Source organism: Dasypus novemcinctus, chromosome 14 (assembly GCF_030445035.2).
Source record: "Dasypus novemcinctus isolate mDasNov1 chromosome 14, mDasNov1.1.hap2, whole genome shotgun sequence".
In the NCBI taxonomy this organism is placed as follows: domain Eukaryota; kingdom Metazoa; phylum Chordata; class Mammalia; order Cingulata; family Dasypodidae; genus Dasypus; species Dasypus novemcinctus.
The window spans coordinates 41,531,193-41,552,174 of NC_080686.1; the positions used below are offsets into that span (position 1 = coordinate 41,531,193).

A 20,982-nucleotide genomic window follows, 5' to 3' on the forward strand; every position below is an offset into this window, starting at 1 on the left:
TCCTAAAAAATTTTTTTCCTTCAGTGGATTCCTTGAAAGCCTGTTCTATTGCATAAGGCATAAATTCCCCAAAGTATGTGAATTTTTTTTAAGAAAAAATAAAATTCTGTAATCAAGAACTTTTTTGAAATACTAGGTTAATATTATACTCTTTTTTAAAAGCTGTAGGAGTGCTCAGAGCCTAATTTAATATACCTACATGAATTGTGAATATACAAAAGAAAAATATCATATGACCTCATAGATCAGAATCCACTCCTTTTTTTTTTGGTAACATCTCTAATGATTAAGGTTTCTTTGGACATGCTTTGGAAAATGCTGATCTAAAGCACCCATAGACACTTTTGAAAGAAGTACGTTCACTGAAATAAAACAAATTTTTATTGGGGAACAGAAATAGTAAAAATATGATATCCAAGATCTTTATTAATAGGCTGGCCTGGCTTCCAACTCCCTTGCAAGTGATGAGGAAACAAAGAAGAGAAATAAAACTACAAGGTCATGGTCATTTTCCTCCAGGCATTTGGCAGTTTATTGAGTGTATGCTCAATAAACTGTTCCAAGAGTGAAATATCTCTAAAATTCAGATCTATTATAAACAAATAATGATAAAATCAAGGAAGAAGATTTTAATAAGTTATTTAGCATGCATATTTTTATATTATTCTTTAGTTTTACCACAGTTTCAGAGAGAATTTTTTCAACACTGTTAGTAAATGTTAGACATCCTTGGAGGAAACATTTTAATCAAAATTTTAATTTTAGAAACTCAAATTTCCTCATTTTCATGACTAGTGATTTACCAATGCCACCAGTTTATCAGGGTTGAGATATTCCATACAGTTGAACATAATTCATGGTAAAAGGAAGCACAGCCTTCTCAGAATAATCCATCTAAAGAAAGAAAGACCTTGGTGAAGGATCATTTGCCATATTCCTTTTTCTGGAGTTAATAGTGAAAACCAAGTGGAAAACAAACTTGACCAAAGCCCTCCTAATGGGATAGTCCATTGAATTCTATTTAATTGTCTATACAACTATACAACTATAAGGGACTATAAAGATATTTGTTGGGTAGAGTGAGATGAACAGGCAGAGAGACAAACATGGACTGAAAGGAAGTTATCATCACCACACTGAAAGGATCCCGTGAGCATGTTCTACAGATCAAATAAAAGCTAGCCAGCACTTAGATAGTGGCTGAGCAGTGAGACAGCGTGAATGACGTTAGTTTAGCAAATTGCAAACTGGTAGCTGTTTTAGGACTCTGGGCTGCCTATAATAGTGTTTTCTTCTTGATAAGTGAATAAGGACTGTTTGCAGACCTTTCCCGACTAGGTCTGGTATATATAAAGGTGCCTCTATTTAAAGACTACAGTTAAACATAGAAAACTAACAGTTTTCCTGCTTTTATACAGTTTGAGGGCCAGGGTCTCATGTAGATTAACAAGATATCAATGATCCTATATTCATTGAAAATGGGAGATCAAATAATGGTGCAGAATTTAAAATAATTGTCTTAAAAATCCTGTCTTAGAAATCCTATTGGGGAGTGGATGTAGTTTAAGTGGTTGAGTGCCTGCTTCCCATGCATGAAGTTCAGGTTCAATCCCCCAGTACCTCCCAAAAAACAAGCAAAATAAACAAATGAAAAAACCAACTCTCATTGGGGAGCAGATGTAGCTCAGTGGTTGAGCACTTGCTTCCCATGTACGAGGTCCTGGGTTCAATCCCTGGTATCTCCTAAAATAAATAATAAATAAATAAATCCTATCGGGATTCATTAAGTGAATCTGACATGTTAATTCATAGGTCATTTATTATCAAAGGAGAAATGTTATCCAAAGTAAGCAATTTGTTTGAAATATTGTATGAAAATATTTTTATATACAGGTATAATGTCAAAATTAAATATATACATTCCACTGGTTAAAAGGCTAACATATATTATTCTCTTAAAAATATACTTCCCAAATTGCAAACTCATTGAGACAAGTTTGATTATACATACATGACAATAGTAACTCAGTACTAAGGTTTAGCATCCTTAGAACAGATGACTTTCTTTTCTTTGGAAATGATCCTTTATTTTCATTTTAAAACATTTGTTATACCATTTATGGAAGGCACTGTTAGACATTCATATTTAATTATGTTTCATGAAATCTCTTAAAAGTCTTGGATTCCTTTATGCTGCTGCTTCTCTAAGGTATATGATTTTTGTTCTGATGGGCCTTACCCAGGACTCACTGTTAGCTCTGAAACATTTTCAGCCCAGGAGATGCCAATTTCCATTCTTAATACACTATAATACTGCATAGTGGACCATAAAATTATTTTTTTTTCATAAAATTATTTTTTGAACTGAACAATGTCAATTTTGAATCCCTGTAACCAAATACACTTCATAGATCTGATATCTTCTCTCCTGAAATTTTCAAACAAGAAGCATCTTGCAAATGATACTTTCTATAGACTTAAACAAAATCAGTACAGAATTAATACAGATTGAAATATGTCCACATACATATAAAACAGTTTGTTGATCGCAGCATTCACTTTCCATTATTTATGTTCATCTTCTAATACTACAATATGGATTTTTCAATGGCTGTAATGCATTTTTACCAGGATGCATTGAATAACTTCTAGGAGGCATTCTACCCCCTAAAATTGCATGAGCAGACAGATTCTTGGAGGATGCAACTAAAGTCCATATGTTTATATATTGCCACTCCATATTTTTCAGGGCTTTTTAGCATCTCTCAAAATTTTATTCCAACAAGTTTTTATTTTTTGTAGAAGTGTCTTTAGGAAACACAAGTCATTCTGTTTTTTCTGTTCCTTTAAAGATTTATTCTCTTCCTAGAGAAATACATTAAAAAATTTTAATTTCATATTTTTATAAAACACAAGTTTTTAATAGTCAATTAGTAATAGTATTTATTTTTCCATCATGTTAGGTTATACTGGAAATTAAGTGTAATGAAAGAGCAGAATCATGCATGGTTTTTTAACTTGTGGATTCTATTATAACTATAATTATGATAAATGAAGTGTGGGAAATTCAAGGTGGGTATGGTTTAGGCTATAGGATTAATCAAAGAGCTCTGTCAGGTGACTGCCAAATAAAACTGATATTTGTTGATTACTCAATTGAGTTTGTACGTAGAAAAATGTAAATTTAATGGAAGGAATAATTAACATTGAAAATCATAAATACTTTGGCGAAGGAGATTAATAAGGATAAACCTGATTGAGCCTATGCCCTAGGATCTGCCAGAGTGTGGAAAACATCTGCCTCCTAAGCAGTTTCCTGCCCCTGATAAGGCCTGTGAAACACAGAAAGTAGAACAGACATATCCACTTATTCAGGGGGTAGCTCTGAATATATTTGGTTATATTCCTATGAGCTTTCTGACTTGGGGGATGGGGTTAATAGAGAGTAGGGTAATTATTTAGATAATAGCCATCATTGGGTATTTTCTAGGCCAGATATTATAGTCAGTACTTTATGTATATTACTTCATTTTATCTTACTTAATAACCCGTATGAGTTTGATGATTTCACCTTACTTTACAGATGTGGAAACTGAGCTTCTGAGAGGACAAATAACCTGCCAAGGCCCCATACCTATTAAGTAGAATGACTGGGGTTTTGAGCCTCAGCTGCCCTAATCAAGATTCATGTATATATATTTTTCAATTTGGTCACAAATTAGATGTCTTTTAGCTAGTATTACTAAATAGCACATAACCTTTTAAATAATACATTTCAAGGGTTATATAATAGATTTCGATGGTAACTATGGAGGCAAAATTTCCGTATTCTTTTTGTTGAGGGCTACAGGATATTTTTAAAAGGTAAAAATTGAAGTTGGCTTGAAATACATAAGCAGATTTGAAATACATAACCAAAAACAAGCATTCATTAAAAAGACAAATTTAAAACCTTTATTTTTACCTGTGCAATTCTGGGAATATAGATTTTCTCTCCCTTTTCTAAACTTTCTAAATTTTCTTAGACCAGAAGCCCTGAGTGCATTTGTATTGCTTTTAGTTCATTTATTCATTCATTTCAAATGTTCCACTTCAGGTTGAATTCCTAGGTTTCCTGGGTCTCTGGGCATGCAGACTTACCCAGCTTCTCTTTAAGGAATTTCCATGCTCCCATGTATTTATTAATCTAATAAATCATCATAGTAACGGAAATGTTAAAGAAGAACCAATTACTCTTGATAAATCAGGTATGTGATCACAGCTCTGTCATAAACCAGGTGTGTTCATTTTTTGATGTCCCATTCTAGTTAAAAACCTGTATCATTTTAAAGTTTTAATCTGATTCAACTATTCTGCCTTTTTCATTCATAATTATTTTCCATATAGTGATGTAATTTTCAATAATATCTATATCATATATATGTGTAAATATTATATATACACTACTCATATGCTTTATGAACAGAGTATACATACTACATATACTATAAATCTACCTATAGTAATAGATTAAAAAATAGAACCTTTTTGTTTTAACTTGCATTTCTTTATTAATGAACAAAGATTGCTTTTTCTTCATGTTACTTATTTTTTAAATGTTCTCTGTATATAAATTGTTCATGTCTTTTGCCTATTGCCTACTGATGTCTTAATGTTGTTGCTTTTTTTAGACTCAATGCTCTGTTTTCTCTAATTACTTTATAAAAATTTAAATTAGTTTTTTAATGCAGTTGGAAGGGATCCCATTTTTAGGATCACTTGCTTACTCCCACTATTAACATTATAATGCATATTTTCAAAACCAACTATAGGAAAAAAAGCCATTTGAAGAGAAACATTAAGGAATTAAGTTGAGCGAAAAGCTTATTAACCATAAAGAAAATTATACAATTACTCTCACCAATTTCTTAGTGGGTTGGGCTTCACCCAGGGAAGGTGCTTTTCTTCCTTTAACCTTAAAAACAAAATCATATTTATAATATTAAAATGTTAATCCCTTACTGTTTCTCCTATTAACAGTAATAACTAATTTCTCAGCTCATCTAATCTATATGAGACTCTATCTTGTTAGAAGGGCAGAATACTAATTTCATTAGAAACAGAATATCAGGGAAAAAGAAGAAGCAAGAGAGCTTCAGCTTCGTCTTCTGAATGCCCTGGATCCATAATTTTGCAGATATACCCAGCACTGTTAATTGCTGGGAGGTATGAAAAATTTATATAAAAGAGTTTTCTGTCAGACAAAACTATCATTTAAATCAAGGGAAAATAAGTTAGCATTAAACTATTAAATCCTGACCGTAAATTTATCAAGCATCGCCTATCAGAACCAAAACAAAATGAAACAATAGCAAAAACTGAACTTATAGCATGCCTGACTCATGAAGAAAATTCATTATAGCCAATTGTCTTGAACATCTTGCTATACCATTTCAAAAAAGGTTATATATATCAGGTTAATGTAATATAAAATTTTACTTAATTTCAAGATTTAATTTGCATATTTTCTTTCTCTGCGATTAGTTACTTTTGGAACCCTGAGATCTGCGTAAGATCAATACACGAGAGAAGGGATTGCAAATATAGAGCATACCTATGACCCTTACTCCTTCTGGGCCAAGAGATGATCTCACTAGTCTTTATGTATTTTTTTCTTTTGAGTCCAGACTTGAGGCTTATACTTAACATAGTATTTCCAACGGTCACCACTAATCAATTGGAACACAGAAAGGATATAAAAACTGTTTGCCATTCCTGCATTAGGTAGTACTTTGAAATCCCTATAAGTAGAAGTTAAGAGCTGGCAGGGTAGAGTATAAAAACTCCATGAATTACCAGGGAGCCAAGAGTGCCTACAACTGCAAGCAGGAGAATTGCATCCATCATCCAAGTGGAATCTAAGCACCCTCTTGATACAGAGGTGGAATGGACATAACCATCCCAGGGTCCACAGAATGGAGGAATGGCGTATGGATTAGAGTAGACTTATTGATATTCTATTCTGGAACTACCATGATTAGTAATGGAAGTAAAGGTAGCATTGAGATGGAGAAAGTGGCCATGGTAGCTGCTGAGGGTGGGGAGAGGGAAGAAGAGATGTGATGTGGGGACATTTTCAGGACTTGGAGTTGTCTTGGGTGGTACTGCAGGGACAGTTACTGGACATTGTATGTCCTCCCATGGCCCACTGGGTGAACTGGGGAGAGTGTAAACTATAATGTGGACCATTGACCATGTGGTGCAGCAGTGTTCAGAGATGTATTCACCAAGTGCAATGAATGTCCCATGATGTTGGAGGAGGTTGTTGTTATGGGAGAAGTGGGGTGAGGGGGTGGGGGGATATATGGGGACCTCATTTTTTTAATGTAACATTAAAAATAAATAAAGACAAAGAAATGTTTAAAAAAACACTCCTTGAATCTTGATCTGTGTCTTAAAGGATGCATACAATAGGATACACCTGATTTATAGAAAAGAGAAAAGTAGAAATTTCATATAAGCAACTAGCCTAAGTAAGGGCACAAAACTGGAAATAAGCTTGGCAAATCTAGGAAACCAAGAGGAGAATGACTTGTGCCAAGTAGATAAACCAATGATAAATGAAGTTGTATAAATTGTATAATCTCAATTTTCATCAAAGCAATGAGCTGCAAAGATAATATTACCATTTTACCTTCTGTGGGAAACTACTGATATTCAAACCAAAATTAAACCTTTTTTTTTTTAAAAAGATTTTATTTTTTATTTCTCTCCCCTTCCTCCCCCTCCCAAACCCCCCATTGTCTGCTCTCTGTTCCATTCACTGTGTGTTCTTTTGTGACCACTTCTATCCTTATCAGTGACACCGGGAATATGTGCATGTTTGAATGTTTTTTAAAATCATATGAACCTTTTGGCTTTATGTGGAGCTGGTAAAATCCCTGAAGAGGGGGATAATAACAACAACAACAACAACAACAAAAACAATGATGAAACATAATATTTATCAAAATCCTTTTAGTACTAAGCACTTTACATGAATTATACCATTTAATTGTTTCAGCATCCTATAATAAGTACACTATTTTTTCTCCATTTTGTAGATGAGAAAACTTGTCCAGTCTCAAGATAATGTCTTCTAGAATTTCTTTTGTTATTTACATTTCATAACAGCCAGTAGAGAAGTGCAGAAATTAGCCATATCTATATCAGAATTATTAAAGCAAAGGAATGAAAAATTCTTGGCACACATATGTGCCCAGTTTTAGCATATAAAGATATTTGCTAAGTATATTTGATTACCTGTTTTATTGGCCAAGAGCTCAGAAATGTGTATATCTGAATTAAAATTATTAATAAGTTATATAGATAAAAATTTCCCTTTGCCCACCCAACTTATCTCCTTAGTCTCTCTCCTTGGAAGGTTTTATGACAATGAAGTATGCCCTCATTTTTGTTTGCTCCCCTTTCATAAACTATTAATTCATCCTAGCCAAGAGATGAATAGGTATTTTTCAAGTTGACTCTTTCCTTCTCTAGAGTTGAGTAAATTTTTATATCAACTGTAAATTATAATAAGCACTTAGAATTCTATGATAATGGATATGATCATCAAAAAATAATAGTATCCTACCACAGAAGTAGTTTATATTTTGATCAAAGTAAATAATGTTCAGCTTACCTTGCTAGTGCAGTTCAACAGGCTTAATGTGCCTTCAGAAACTATTGATAAGTGGATACTGAAACTCTCATTTTTATTCATTTTAAGAAATTGCTTCAACTTGCGAGCAGCACGATACTGAAACATAGCTTCCTATTACGGGGGAAAAAAAAGTCAGAAGGGCTATGATTCAAGTTGATTTTTAATAAAAAATAAGATTTCTTAATGAGCCTAAAGCCAGAGATATATTGCTAAGTAATGCCCCACCTCCAACCCAGCTTACATTTTCAGGTAATCACATGACTGACAGTAACAGAACTGAAACTGTTTAGCTCCTAGGTGACAGCATGAAGTGCCTAGAAATTGGTTTAATGATTATCTGGCTCTGAAGGTCTTTTTTTATTTTTTTCCTTTCTATTATAGTTATGTGACATTATTGTTTATTTGTGAACATATGACAAGATTATTCCATTTCAAACAGGATATCTAGAGGACAAGCATTTTAGAAGCAACAATAATGAAAGGTATGTCTGATTTTTCTTTTTCTTTTTGCACCTTTAGAGGTAATGGATGAATAGCTGATAATAAGAAAATAAAGGACGATATTCATCTAAAACATGTTTTTCAGACATTTAAAGCAAAAAACTTAAAAATAAAATTTAATGGGCATAATATGGGATATCCTGAGGTTAGTTCAGCTACTTTGATTTTTAAAAGACTATCAAACAACACATTATATTTCTGTAGAAAGAAATAGCACAAACTTTTGGAGGTTCCACAAATTGTAATATTATACTAACTAGAGATGGTAGGAGTTCAAAGATAAGCAAATATTGAAAAAAATTTCAAAATGCCTACAATCAAATTAGACACATCACTTATATTTGTATGTGTGCAGATATTCACTCTAACAAGTATTTTCCTGCATAAGGAATTCAGAAATAAGAGCTTTGTATATCCTTGAATTCAGCAGTTCCAGTATTTTCACGGTGAAAAAAAATTGATAAAATATAAGTATATTTTATCTAATAAACAGGACTATTTGTAAAAGCTAAAAATATGAAAGAAGACCATAGTATGTTTGAATAGATAAATAGGAATTGTGTGCTTAGAACTGAAAGAATATGTTGTTAATATAGTTAACAGAGGCACACAAGCATCTATAAAATAAATCAACATATATACTCCAAAATAATTATAATTACCTTATTATCATCACATGAATGTTTTTTAAAAAAGTTAAATTCATTATTTGTGCAATTGCTATCAACTTTTATCATGCTGTCCTGTAATAAACAATAAAAATAATATGGTTAAAACTGAAGACTTTTCTAATACGTAGTATTTATAAAATAACAATATTATAATACCTGGTATTTATATGCGCATTTTTTGGAAAATAACTTCAGTCTGCTTCAAGGTGTAAAGAATAGTTTTCTATAGTTGAACAATAAACGAATATATGTGAAAACCCTCACATATTTTGAATACCTTCCAGACTTAATAATTTAATCCCAGAATTCATTGAGAGAATTTGGCTCATTTGGGGAAATAAAAGTGCTTACTATAAACATTTTTTTAAAAGTACTTACTTTAGAGGTTTACTTAGTAGACAAAGTACTGTAAATTTTGAAATCATAAAGTTGATATGAATTTTTAAGAGGTTATTCTGTCCATTTCCTGCCACCATCAAACAGCAATGAAAGGAATTTACATTAGAATTAAGGGAAAACATTTTGATAGTGAAAGTAGGGTTGAAATTCATTCTATAGCATTTTTAATAATTCAGTTTCTCTGGGATGGTTGAGGTAGAATTTTGCTGAGATATAGGGGGACTGAATGTGCTGTGGATTGTAAATGTAGGAGTGGAAAGACAGATTGATAAACACTCATTTTCATTTCTAAGGAATATAGAATAGGAAGCTGGAGATTAGTTGAATCAAGAATTTAGTAGACATACTAGGAAAAACTTCCCAAGGATTCAGATTCTCTTTTGCATAGGGTTGGACGAGCTCTGTCCAGCAAACTATCAATTCCAAGCTATCAGAGCTTCTGGAAGGACTTAAAGCAATTTAAGCCTATATGTCACCAAAGAAACAGGATAAGAAATAGAGTAATGGTAAGACTTAGTCATGGGCTTCTAATCTTTATCAACCTCTCAGAAAAGGGGGCATTACTCTTGTCACCTCTGAAAAGCATAAATGGTCTCTGGGTTTATCCTGACTTTAACATGTATATACTATCTATTGTACCTGCACGAAGTAGCATCTGAAAAGGTAATCATTCATTAACCATTCAGCACTTAGTGGGGGCCAATATTAAGGTCCTCTGCCATGCCCTATGGGGAAACAAAGATAAGAAAAACATGGTCCCAGTTTTTTGTGCCATTTGATTAAAAGGGCAGATGCTGCATCCCTTGGACACTTTTCCATCATTTATCTTTAGTGAAGTATGCTTTGGAACCAGAAGATTCGTTAGTGCTAATCATCCCAGTCATGCTGCAAAGAGCCCAAGTACAAAGAATTCACTGCTTCTAACTAACATCATGTTGCCATTACACCCATTTCTGAAAAAGACAGTAAAAAATTAATGTTCATCTAATAAATGCTTTTCCTATTAACTTCCTTTTACCTCAAGGAACAATAAATCCCACAAAAATTTCTCTTTGTAAAATACAAAGCATTTAATTTTTACGATGCCATCCTTCAAAAAAGAAGGCCCACAAATATAAGTCTAATCTGTATGATATTCTCCAATTTACCAAAAACATTGTATTAAAATATGTCATGTACCTACTGCCCATTTCTTGGAGTATTTTAACTAATTATACATCTCATGGATATTTGAAAAGCCATATCAATTAGGCCATTGTTCCATGTAAACTTGTTTTTGGCAGATCTATAGGAAGGTAATGTTAGACCAGTTGATTTGTTTGCCAAATGTTTGGCACAGAATGTAAAGGTGTTCTTATTTTCTTAAATGGTTAATTCCTTTAGAGAAGAAAACTATTTTTGACTATTAAACTTTAGTACATTTTATAAATTCATTTAACATAGGTACATATGGATGCCAAATACAGTTTCTTTCTGAAATTGTTTCCTTTCAATAAGAAGGGTAGATGAAACTAAAATTTTAGAATGATTGAGTTGGAAAGAACCTTAAATGTCCATTTCTTGATTTTAGAACGAGTAAAAATACTTGACAAAGATCACAATAATAGTTTCCGATAGGCAATTTGACATATTTTAAGATGTCTGCATACTTATGATTTTGGAAAATCACAATAAAAAAGCCAAGATTATATGGACTGTAAACTGAAATATTTTCCAGTATATGTGATGATATATAAGTTGTTCCTAAAATATGGAAGCCTTTACAATTTATATAATTAGCTCTTCCTTCATTTCAATATAAATTTGTTCTATCTTAGATTTTTTTCTATTATATTTTTAACAGTCTCTTCTTCAGAAACATTAATTTACATATAATGGATTTTCTATTTTGCTCTTTTCTTTTACACCTTACATTTAAATTTTTTTACTTTTATTTTTTAATTAATTTTTTTTTAATTTTTAAAGAAGCTTTAGATTACATAATGTTACATAAAAATGTTACATAAGGGATTCCCATATATTCCACTACCTCCCCTTCCCACACTTTCCCACATTAACAACATCCTTCATTAGTATGGTACATTTGTTACAGTAGAGCACATACTGAAGCATTGCTACTAACCATGGACTACAATTTACAGTTTATAGTTTACACTCTGTCCCACACAATTTTGCAAGTTGGGACAAAATATACAATGGTCTGTATCCATCACTGCAATGTCATGCAGGACAAATCCAATGTCCTGAAAATACCCCCATATTATACCTATTATTCCTTCTCCCATCCCTCAGAACCTCTGGTGGCCAATGCCTTTACATCAATGATAAGAATTCTTTCATCACTAGAATAATAATAAGTCTACAGTAGAATAACAATACGTCTATTTTTGTCCATTGTCCATTCCACAATCTTGAGGATTTGGGAATGGTGATGCCCACTCTGCTTCCAAGAGAGAGGGAGCTTAGATCCCATGGGGCACATGGATGGAGTTATCTTGCTTGCAGTTGCAGACACTCTCTGTTCCTTGGGATGGGTGTTTGTCCATCATTATTTCCTTGGGGGGCGGGGGTGGTACATGGGACAGGGTGTACCTTGAGCAGGCTTCTATGGAATATGTAAGTGTTCATTTTATCATAGTGTGTTATATCAGTCAGTGGCTGGAGACCACACAATAAACAAGAAAATATCAAAACTCCCATCCTCGGGAGTCCTGCTATGTTCTTAATTAGAAGGACAAGAATCCCTCCAGAATATAGATTGCATCTAATAAAAGAAAACAGACCAATATATCAAACCCTTAATATTATTGCAAGTAACTATGAATCTTATTCTTCAAAAATTGAAACTTAGTAATTACCATAGGTTCCGAGGGATGGAGGAGGGAAGAATAGAATAGATGGAATGTCGGGCATTTTTAGGACATTAGAATTATTCAACATGATCTTGTAATAATGGATACAAGTCACTTCAAATTTTATCAATACCTATAAAAGTGTACAATCCAAAATATAAACCATAATGTAAACCACTGATCATGGTTAGTAGCAATGCTTCAATATTTGTACATCAAGTGTAACAAATATACCATCCACATGTAAAATGTTATTAATAAGGGAAAGGGGGAAGAGGGGAAGGCACTGGGTATATGGGAATCACCTGTATTCTATATGTGACTTTTCTGTATCCTAAAGCTTCCTTGAAGATAAAATGCAAAAAAAATAAGACACTGGGGGAATATATGGAAGAAAACATCACTGTACATACAAGAAAACGGATCTTACAGTGATGCAAGAGACAATATCTAAAAATATTTTTTTTATTATTTCAAATTTTTAAAAATTTGTATTTTTGATTTTTTAAAATTTCATTTTGAATTTTTTTTCTCCATGTGTCTTCCATACACCTGTTCTAGTGGGAATATTCATTTATGGTTTTATTTTACTTTCTATTTTCTTCTAAATCTGAAGAGTTCTCTTTCATTTTTTTCCCCATTCTCTTACATTCTCTGGTATTGTATCTATTTTAGCTCTTTTCTTTGGTTTATTTGAAGTCAATTTTTGGCATTTTCTACTGCACTCATGGATAATAAATCTTTTGATCTTAAATATCTTATTTCTGCTTATTTATCTATTTTTGTACTTATTCACTCATTTGCTCATGTATTCATTTCATAATATTTCCTTTTTTATTTTCTGGTTATTTTTTGAAGGAGAGATAAAGAAGATGGATTATGGTTGTCAATATTCATCTTCCCTCTTCATGGGAGGAATATATTCTCCCATACATTGAAATTGAGTTTGACCACATGACATGCTCTGGGCAATGGAAGCTAGAATATTCGCAAGAATAGAGGCTTGCAATGTGCTTGCAGAGTTGAACTTAGCCTCTTGTGCTCCTGTCTTTCAACATGTCTGATAGCAACTTGTGTTAATTATCTATTATTGCATAATAAATTTCCCCAAATTTAGCAGCTTAAAACACAAACATTTATTATAATACAGTTTCTGTGTGGGTCAGGAATCTTGGTGGTTCTGTTTCATTGTCTAATGAGACTGTGGTCAAGATTTCAACCAGGGCTATAGTCACCTGAGGCTTAGAGGATTTGCTTCCAAGATGTCTCATTCACATAGGTATTGAAAGAAAGCCTCAATACTCACCATGTGGGCCTTTCAATAAGGTTACTTGAGTGTTCCTACAAGATGGCAGCTGGCTTCCCCAGAGCATGCCATTCAAGAGGAAGCAAGAAGAAGGCCACATGCCTTTAAGAACTAGTCTTGAAGCTGTGTCTTAGAAGTCACATGTGGGAAGAGGATGTGGATTCAACTGATAGAGCATCTTCCTACCATATAGGAGGTCCAGGGTTCAAACCCAGGATCTCCTGGCCCATGTGGTGAACTGGCCCATTCATGCAAGGAGTGCTGTGTCACGCAGAGATGGCCCCCGAATAGGAATACCCCACACGCAAGGAGTGCTCCCGGTAGTGAGAGCCACCCTGTGTAAAAAGCACAGCCTGCCCAGGGGTGGCGCCACACACATGGAGAGCTGATGCAGCAAGATAATGCAACAAAAAAAGACAATAGATTTCCAGTGTCACTGAGAATGCAAGCAGACACAGAAGAACACACAGTGAATGGATACAAGAAAGCAGATGGGGGGGGCGGGGGGGGGAAGGGGAGAGAAGAAAATTTAAAAAATAATAAATCTTAAAAAAAAAGTCACACTTTGCCAATTCCATCTTATTCTATTGTTTAGAAGCACAACACTAAATCTAGTCCACACTCAAGGGAAAGGAAACTAAGCTCCACCTCTTGAAAGTAGGGATATCAAAGAATTTGTGGACATATATTTAAACTACTTTGCAGCTGCTCCTCCATCCTAGGCTCCAGGATATAGGCGATCTACTCCAAACAACCTGCATACAGTGAACTTGAAATGAATAATACTATTATATGCCATTGAACCCTTGTGGTTGTTTATTAAGTAACAAAAGCTGACTTATAGAGAAGTATTGCTTTCTGGATCAATTAATTGTCCAAAAATACATTGGGAAGGGGCAAGGGTAATTAATTGGGGTAACCAAAAACTTTAGTTCAAGTTATTGCCTCAGAACACATTTTTACCAATTTGCTATATTCCCAAAGGATATTTCTCTTAATTATTCTATGTATTCTCCTTCAGGAGAGAAGGTCAGCATGGCTCACAGTGAATCTTCATGGCCACTTGCGCTTTACCTGGTCTGCTCTTGTCTATTTATTGCTAATTAGCTGACTATGATAAGCAGTTACACAACTGACTGCTCCTTCCTTTCTGCCCTCCTTCCACCCATTTTGTTGGACTGGGAAGGTTTGCCATAGAAAAGAAGGTTTTGACCTCACATCTCTGGCTATTCTTTGAAAATTGACTGATTTCCTATAGAATGTTGTTCATTGCTGATCATCACTCTCACAACTCAAAGCCTTGTGTTAGGGACTCATTTGAAGGACCTTTTTATATGTGCTACTTATTTTTAAAGAAATCTATACCCTACATGTAATTTGGGAATATGGATGTTATTCCTGGAATTCTACTTCAATCAGTCCAAATTTTATCATTTGGCAAGTAGTCTTAGCAGATAATAGTATGAATTGAAAGTTATTTTGTGGTTTAAATGAAAGTCATTCATTTATTCACCAAATACTTATTGTGTATTAATCATGTGCCATTTAGTAGTGGGATACAACTTTGATCAAAATCACAAGTGGTGAGGCCACAGCTGTGGGACTTCCTGCACAGACCGGGAAAGGGGATGTGAGTGAGGAGCTGAGCACCAGTGGGGACTGATTACATTTCCAGCAGTGCCCTAGAAGCTCCTGTGCATCCTCGCAGCATAAGGAAGACCTCACGCAATGATTTCAGACATCTGCCTGCACCATCATAACCCTGCCAGCGTGCCAGTCCCCGAACCTCCGGGTGGGACGAGTCTGACGCTACCTGCATTGCCAACCCCCACGGCCCCCGCAAGGCCTCCACTAGGTCTTAGCACACCCAGGACAGCCCCTGGCAGGTCTGCAAGGGCCCCTACTTGGCTCTGCACCGCACTCCTGGGAGACAGCTGCCCTGTTAGCTCTGTTAGGATAAGGTAAAGCGTTATCCTTTATGGCTTCTAAAGACTTGGCTTTCAATACAACCTTATTCTCCAGCAAACTGAAAATCACAAAGCAATGATAAAAACATATGCTTTTCCCTGATGGCAGGGATTTTGATCAAAGCGCTGTTGTACGGGCTGATTTTAGCGGTCTCTTTTCTAGAGCTCTGTGCATCCAGAGGGCCGCTTCGGTACCCTCACCCACCCAGACTGCGACCAGGACTCCCGGGTCAACAAGCCCTAGGGGAGCACGTGGCGGGGCTGGCAGAAACAGGCAGTAGCCTCGTTTGCACAGCAAACACCCGAGTACCACTATGAGTTGCTGTTCCTTCAAGGCTCTTCTGGAAATACAAAACTGGGCAGCTGCCACAGTAACATGAAGAAAGCAAGAACTGAACACGGAGTGACCACAACAAAGGTCATGCAAGAAAACCGTGGTCTTCAGGTGGATCCCGTTGGGCAAACCAATCGGGCCATCTAGGAAAGGAAACGGACTGGTTCTGGGCCAGGGACCCACAGACACCAGGGAGTGCCAAGTGCACCCTTGGCAACAAAGATGAATGCAGCAAAAAGATGAACAGTGTGTGTACACACAGCAACAAAGATAAAGTGTGTGTGTATGCACACAGCAACAAAAATGAACACTAAATAAAGATGGACAGTGTGTACCCACACAATAAAAAATGGACAGTGTGTAACTACACACACACTGCAACAAAGATGAACATGCAAAAATGGACAATGTGTGCACATACACATACACCCATGCTTATTATATATGTACATCTCTTTGTTTGCCTGCATGCCTAAGACTTTTAAAGGGTTATATTCCAGTACAATTCTAGCTGCTAATTCTGTTTCCATGTATAAATTAGAGGATTATAACTACTGCATTTGTATGCATATGCACAGTTAAAAATAAATTTTTGAAGTAAAAAAATAAATGGTCTATGAATAAGAAAAAAAAATCACAAGTGGTATCTACACCAATTTCAGTTCAATAAAAATGTTAGCTTTGCAAAACAAAACAAAACACAAATACTACCTTCCCTCAAGAAATTGACACACTGGAGATGAAGACAGACATCAATCCAATAACCAAAATAAAATCCCAACCTGGTAACTGTTAAGAATGAAAAATATATACTGCCGTGAAAGGGATACTCAAACTTAGAATGGAAGCATGAGTAACCTAGGGAAAGCAGGAATAGAAGAGGATTTAAACTGTAGAAAAAAGTGTGTCTGATTACCTAGGAGTGGGAGGGAACATGCATTTATGTAACTGGGACAAAGAGAGCAAGAGAAAGGATATCATTAGCAGAGCCAGCAGCAGACAGCGTTGGTTCCACATGAAACTGGAGAGACCAGATAGGATAAATAATATCCAAGGCCTTAGGGACATGCTAAGGACTTTTTTCTTGATCCTAAAAACAATAATTGATAATTGAATGTATTTTTTAAATTTATAAACAGAAGAATGATTCAAAGATCATTCTGATAGCAGGATGGTGAATGTATTGGAAGGGTTTGAGAAAAGATATGGGTTAATTTTCAGATGGCTACCAGTCAGTGGTTGAGATAATGGTTTATTGGACTATGGTGGTGGGAGAGACTCTAATGAAAAGTGAACAGATATGAGAAATATTTAGAAGACAAATTTAACAATTTGAAAATGAAAGTTAATGAGGAATGGCATATAAATATGATTCCTGGGTTTTATGGTGTGTGTAACAAAATATACTGTGTTGCAATTCACCAAGATAGGGAACAGTAGAAGTGGTGTGGGTAAATACGTGTTTGCTTTTAAACAGATGAAGTCTGGGAAACGGACTTGGCCCAGTGGTTAGGGCGTCCGCCTACCACATGGGAGGTCCGCGGTTCAAACCCCAGGCCTCCTTGACCCGTGTGGAGCTGGCCCATGCGCAGTGCTGATGCGCGCAAGGAGTGCCGCGCCACGCAGGGGTGTCCCCACGCACAAGGACTGTGCCCCATAAGGAGAGCCGCCAGCACGACACAAAGTGCAGCCTGCCCAGGAATGGTGCCGCCCACACTTCCCACGCCGCTGATGACAACAGAAGCGGACAAAGAAACAAGACGCAGCAAACAGTCACAGAGAACAGACAACAGGGGGGGGGGGGATGAAATAAATAAATCTTTAAAAAAAAAAAAACAGATGAAGTCTGAGTTGACTTTTAGAGATTCAAGAGCATAGGCAGATACATGGAGAAGGCAGAGTTAGAAGAGAAACCAAGGGGGATTGATTGTTTAGAGCAGGTGGTGGGTGGTCCAAAGAGTTAAATGCCAACTAAAAGGTCAAGTAAGTTGAGTCTTGTATAAAATTTATCCAGGTAAAGAAGGAAAACTAAAGGAGGAAAAAAGCTAGTAACAGAATGGTAAGATTAATTATGGAACATGAAAGGAAATACTAAGCAGGTATGGTTTTTGTTTTGAGGTAACATTGGTGTATTTCTAATTGTTTTGTATGGTATATAAGATTTGCAAAACAAGTGCATTTGCTGTTAACTCTTTTTATTAAAATAAAATGTCTTCTTGCTATCTTTGATGATATCTTTGAATTTTACTTTATTTTTAGGATGCCCATACATTCCAGTTTGCTGGAACAGTCTGGATTACAACTGTGGGTCTGGTGGCCTGTTTTGTGAGTTCTATTCCTCTGTATTATTGAAAGTCTCCAAGTTTGGGTAGCAAATTATTTGGATACCCTATTTATACTTTGCTACCTTGATTTCAGTTTGCATGCTATTGTTTTCCTATGCTATTATTTAAAAAATTATTTTAAATATAATTTTAAAATATTTTTCAATCTCCAAAATATTGCTTTTTTTGTCATAAGTCAAACAAGACTGAGATGTGTGATAGAAGCATCTCACCCTCTCCATATTATCCCCACTGGAATCCACCTGAGATGACTAATATTAACAGTTTGGTGAGAATATCCTTCTACACCTTTTTCTTGCTCAAAAACTCATATATATGTGCATTGTGCACACACACATATGAATCACACATATATCCATGCATTATAAGGTTTATGAGAGTTTTTTCCTTTTCTGTTTTTTAAAGTGGGACCTTGGTATGTACATTACTCTTCAACTTGTTTGATATTATTTTTACTTTATATCATGACCATCTGCCAAATCAATTTTTGAATGATTTTTTCATAACTACATAATATTCATAACTACACAATATACATAAAATTGTGTTCCATAATTTAACCAATACTTTTCTTACTTATTAACAGTGAAGTCAGTATTTTCTCCTATGAATAATGCAACAATACACATTCTTGTGTATATATTGGCATATGTATATATTATTTTCTTTTATATTAATGCTCTAATTCCTGAAAAACTGGTTTCCAAAATTGAGATTTGATGAATAAAATGGTATGTTCGTATTAAACATGATTCATGCTTCCACCAGTAAATGAAGTAGCCCATTTAGTCACATCCCTGCTGACACCAGCTTTGAAAATCCTGATATATAAAAAATTGTGCCTCATTATAATTTAAACTTGCATTTTCATGACTACTAGAGGATTCATTGACATTTTGCATTTCCTCTTCTATGAATAGCCCATTCTTATTCTTTACCAACTTTATGCTTTTTTCTTTTCAGGATCAGTTTGTATACTATATATTGGGAATACTAAAAATTTCCTATGGTTTATTTTAGGTATATAATGCATATTTTTTAAAACACAGTCTGTCTTAATTTTAAAGTTTAAAATAATTCTTATTTATTGTCTTTATGCTCTCCTTCCTTTCCCTTTATTCTGTAATTTTTGTATATGGATGATGCTGTTTTCTTTTTCTTTTTCTATTGTGATTTGGAAAGACTATATTTCTTTTAAAAGGGTTTTCCTAAAAGTTGTTAAAATTATATTGTTTCTCTATAAAAAAGTAAACATATCTATTGATCCTTTCAATATAAGGGGAGGATATCAGTTTTACTTTCTCTCAGTCCTTCTCTAACCACATACCTTGTGTATTATTACTTCTTATGTGAAACATGCTGTTATTTACAGTAGCTGTCTAGATATCCCTAAATAGTTAAGTATTTAGTAGTAGTGTTTTTAATATCACCATTTCTCTATTATTAATTTTTGTTACTATCTTATTCAGCCAGTATAACCTAGAATCACATTTTTGTTGTGTTTTGTATACAGCATAGTAGCTTTGCTGAGCTCTTATATATCTTTCTTTTTTCTTGGCACACTGATTAAACTTATCTCATACCCTTGTTATCACAAAACAGTAGAGAGTGGTCAATTGGAGGCAAATATTGATTTGAAAAAAATAGAGGATAGTCTAATTTTATTTTCTTTGATGGAAACACTTGCCCCTCTTCTTCCAAGAATGACACTTGCTTTAAAAACTACCACCATAGTATATCTTAGTATTTGATGCTTTTTAATATTTTTGACTGCTAGAGAGCAGAGTTTACATAATTTTTAATACAGAAATAGGTTTTTCTTCAACTGGGGAGTATTTGCTTCTTTTTTATGTGTTATCATTTTTTCTTAAACATTTATTATTCATGTATTAGTTCTCTTTGTATTGCCCATGGTTCTCATTCACCTCTAAATATAGGCAGATACACACACTAATATATAAGTGTATCTACACACACATATATATAAATGAGGTAGATGAGTAGGAAGATCATATATGTAGATAGATAAATTCTTTGCCTTTGCTTTTTTGAAGACCCTTTCACATTTGATTATCCAGTGATTACAATATAAATTCAAGTTTCTTTTTTATACACACATTATTACAATGTAAGCCTTTAACATCCTAACTGATGGAGATGAACTCCTCCCAAAGTGCTTAATTATTTCTGAAATTCCCGTAAGTATCATCTAATACATGTTCTGTAATAACTCCCCAGCCTCTTCCACATTCTGGGGAGTTCCATCTCCTCTACCTGCTGTCATAATCTGCCTCTATAGATGAGGGATCCTCAGGAAATTACCACTTTCCTGAGTGAAGGTGATTCTCCAATGACAACCACTAACGTTCCCTCTTATTTTGCTAGAAGGATTTTCCTGATTGTTTTTTCTCTTTGCTAGACAGAGATGGATCTCCAAAAACTCCCATTGTAGTGGTGGTGTAGTTATCTTTCCATATCTTATCTATTCCTCCCCTCTTTATTATTTAGCAGTCAAGAGGTTTTTATAGAATTTATCCCACTCCCAGCTCTAGTTTGGACCTTGACAGGCTTAATAGATACTATGTCAATAAGAGTTATCCCATCTCCTTTGCCAGAGCAATTGGCCAAGTACCAAGGCCTACAACAGCTAAGGCCTTTGTGTTGACCTGGGAATAGGTTCCTCTCACAGGTAATCCAAATGAGAATATAGGAGGGTGTAGATTATTGATTATGGCAGGGGCATAGGCATTACTTCTGAATATGAAAGAAGCATGAAATTCAGTGGTTGTTGGCACTATCTTGTATACATGAGAGAAACATGCCACAGCATGAAGCTGAGTGATGTTTGGAGAAATGCAGAGCCAAAACAATTGCAAAAGAACAAAGCTGAAGCTCTGATTAAGCTACAGCCAAACGCTCTGAACTG

General features: G+C 34.7%; 1 protein-coding gene across 2 annotated transcripts in view; it reads right to left on the reverse strand.

Moving 5' to 3' along the window:
- Window positions 1-363: 363 nt before the first annotated feature.
- IL7 (interleukin 7) overlaps window positions 364-20,982 on the reverse strand; it is a 50,659-nt gene continuing 30,040 nt past the window's right edge. The window contains exons 3-6 of one of the 2 annotated variants that reach the window (XM_058275669.2): window positions 8,845-8,925; window positions 7,661-7,792; window positions 4,901-4,954; window positions 364-1,743 (exon numbers count right to left, since the gene is read on the reverse strand). In XM_058275669.2, the coding sequence (XP_058131652.1) occupies window positions 1,606-1,743; window positions 4,901-4,954; window positions 7,661-7,792; window positions 8,845-8,925 (405 nt within the window). In that variant the 3' untranslated portion in view covers window positions 364-1,605. Of the gene's footprint in view, window positions 1,744-1,801; window positions 2,866-4,900; window positions 4,955-7,660; window positions 7,793-8,844; window positions 8,926-20,982 lie in introns of those variants that run through there. The other variant, XM_004477908.5, reaches the window with a different exon arrangement.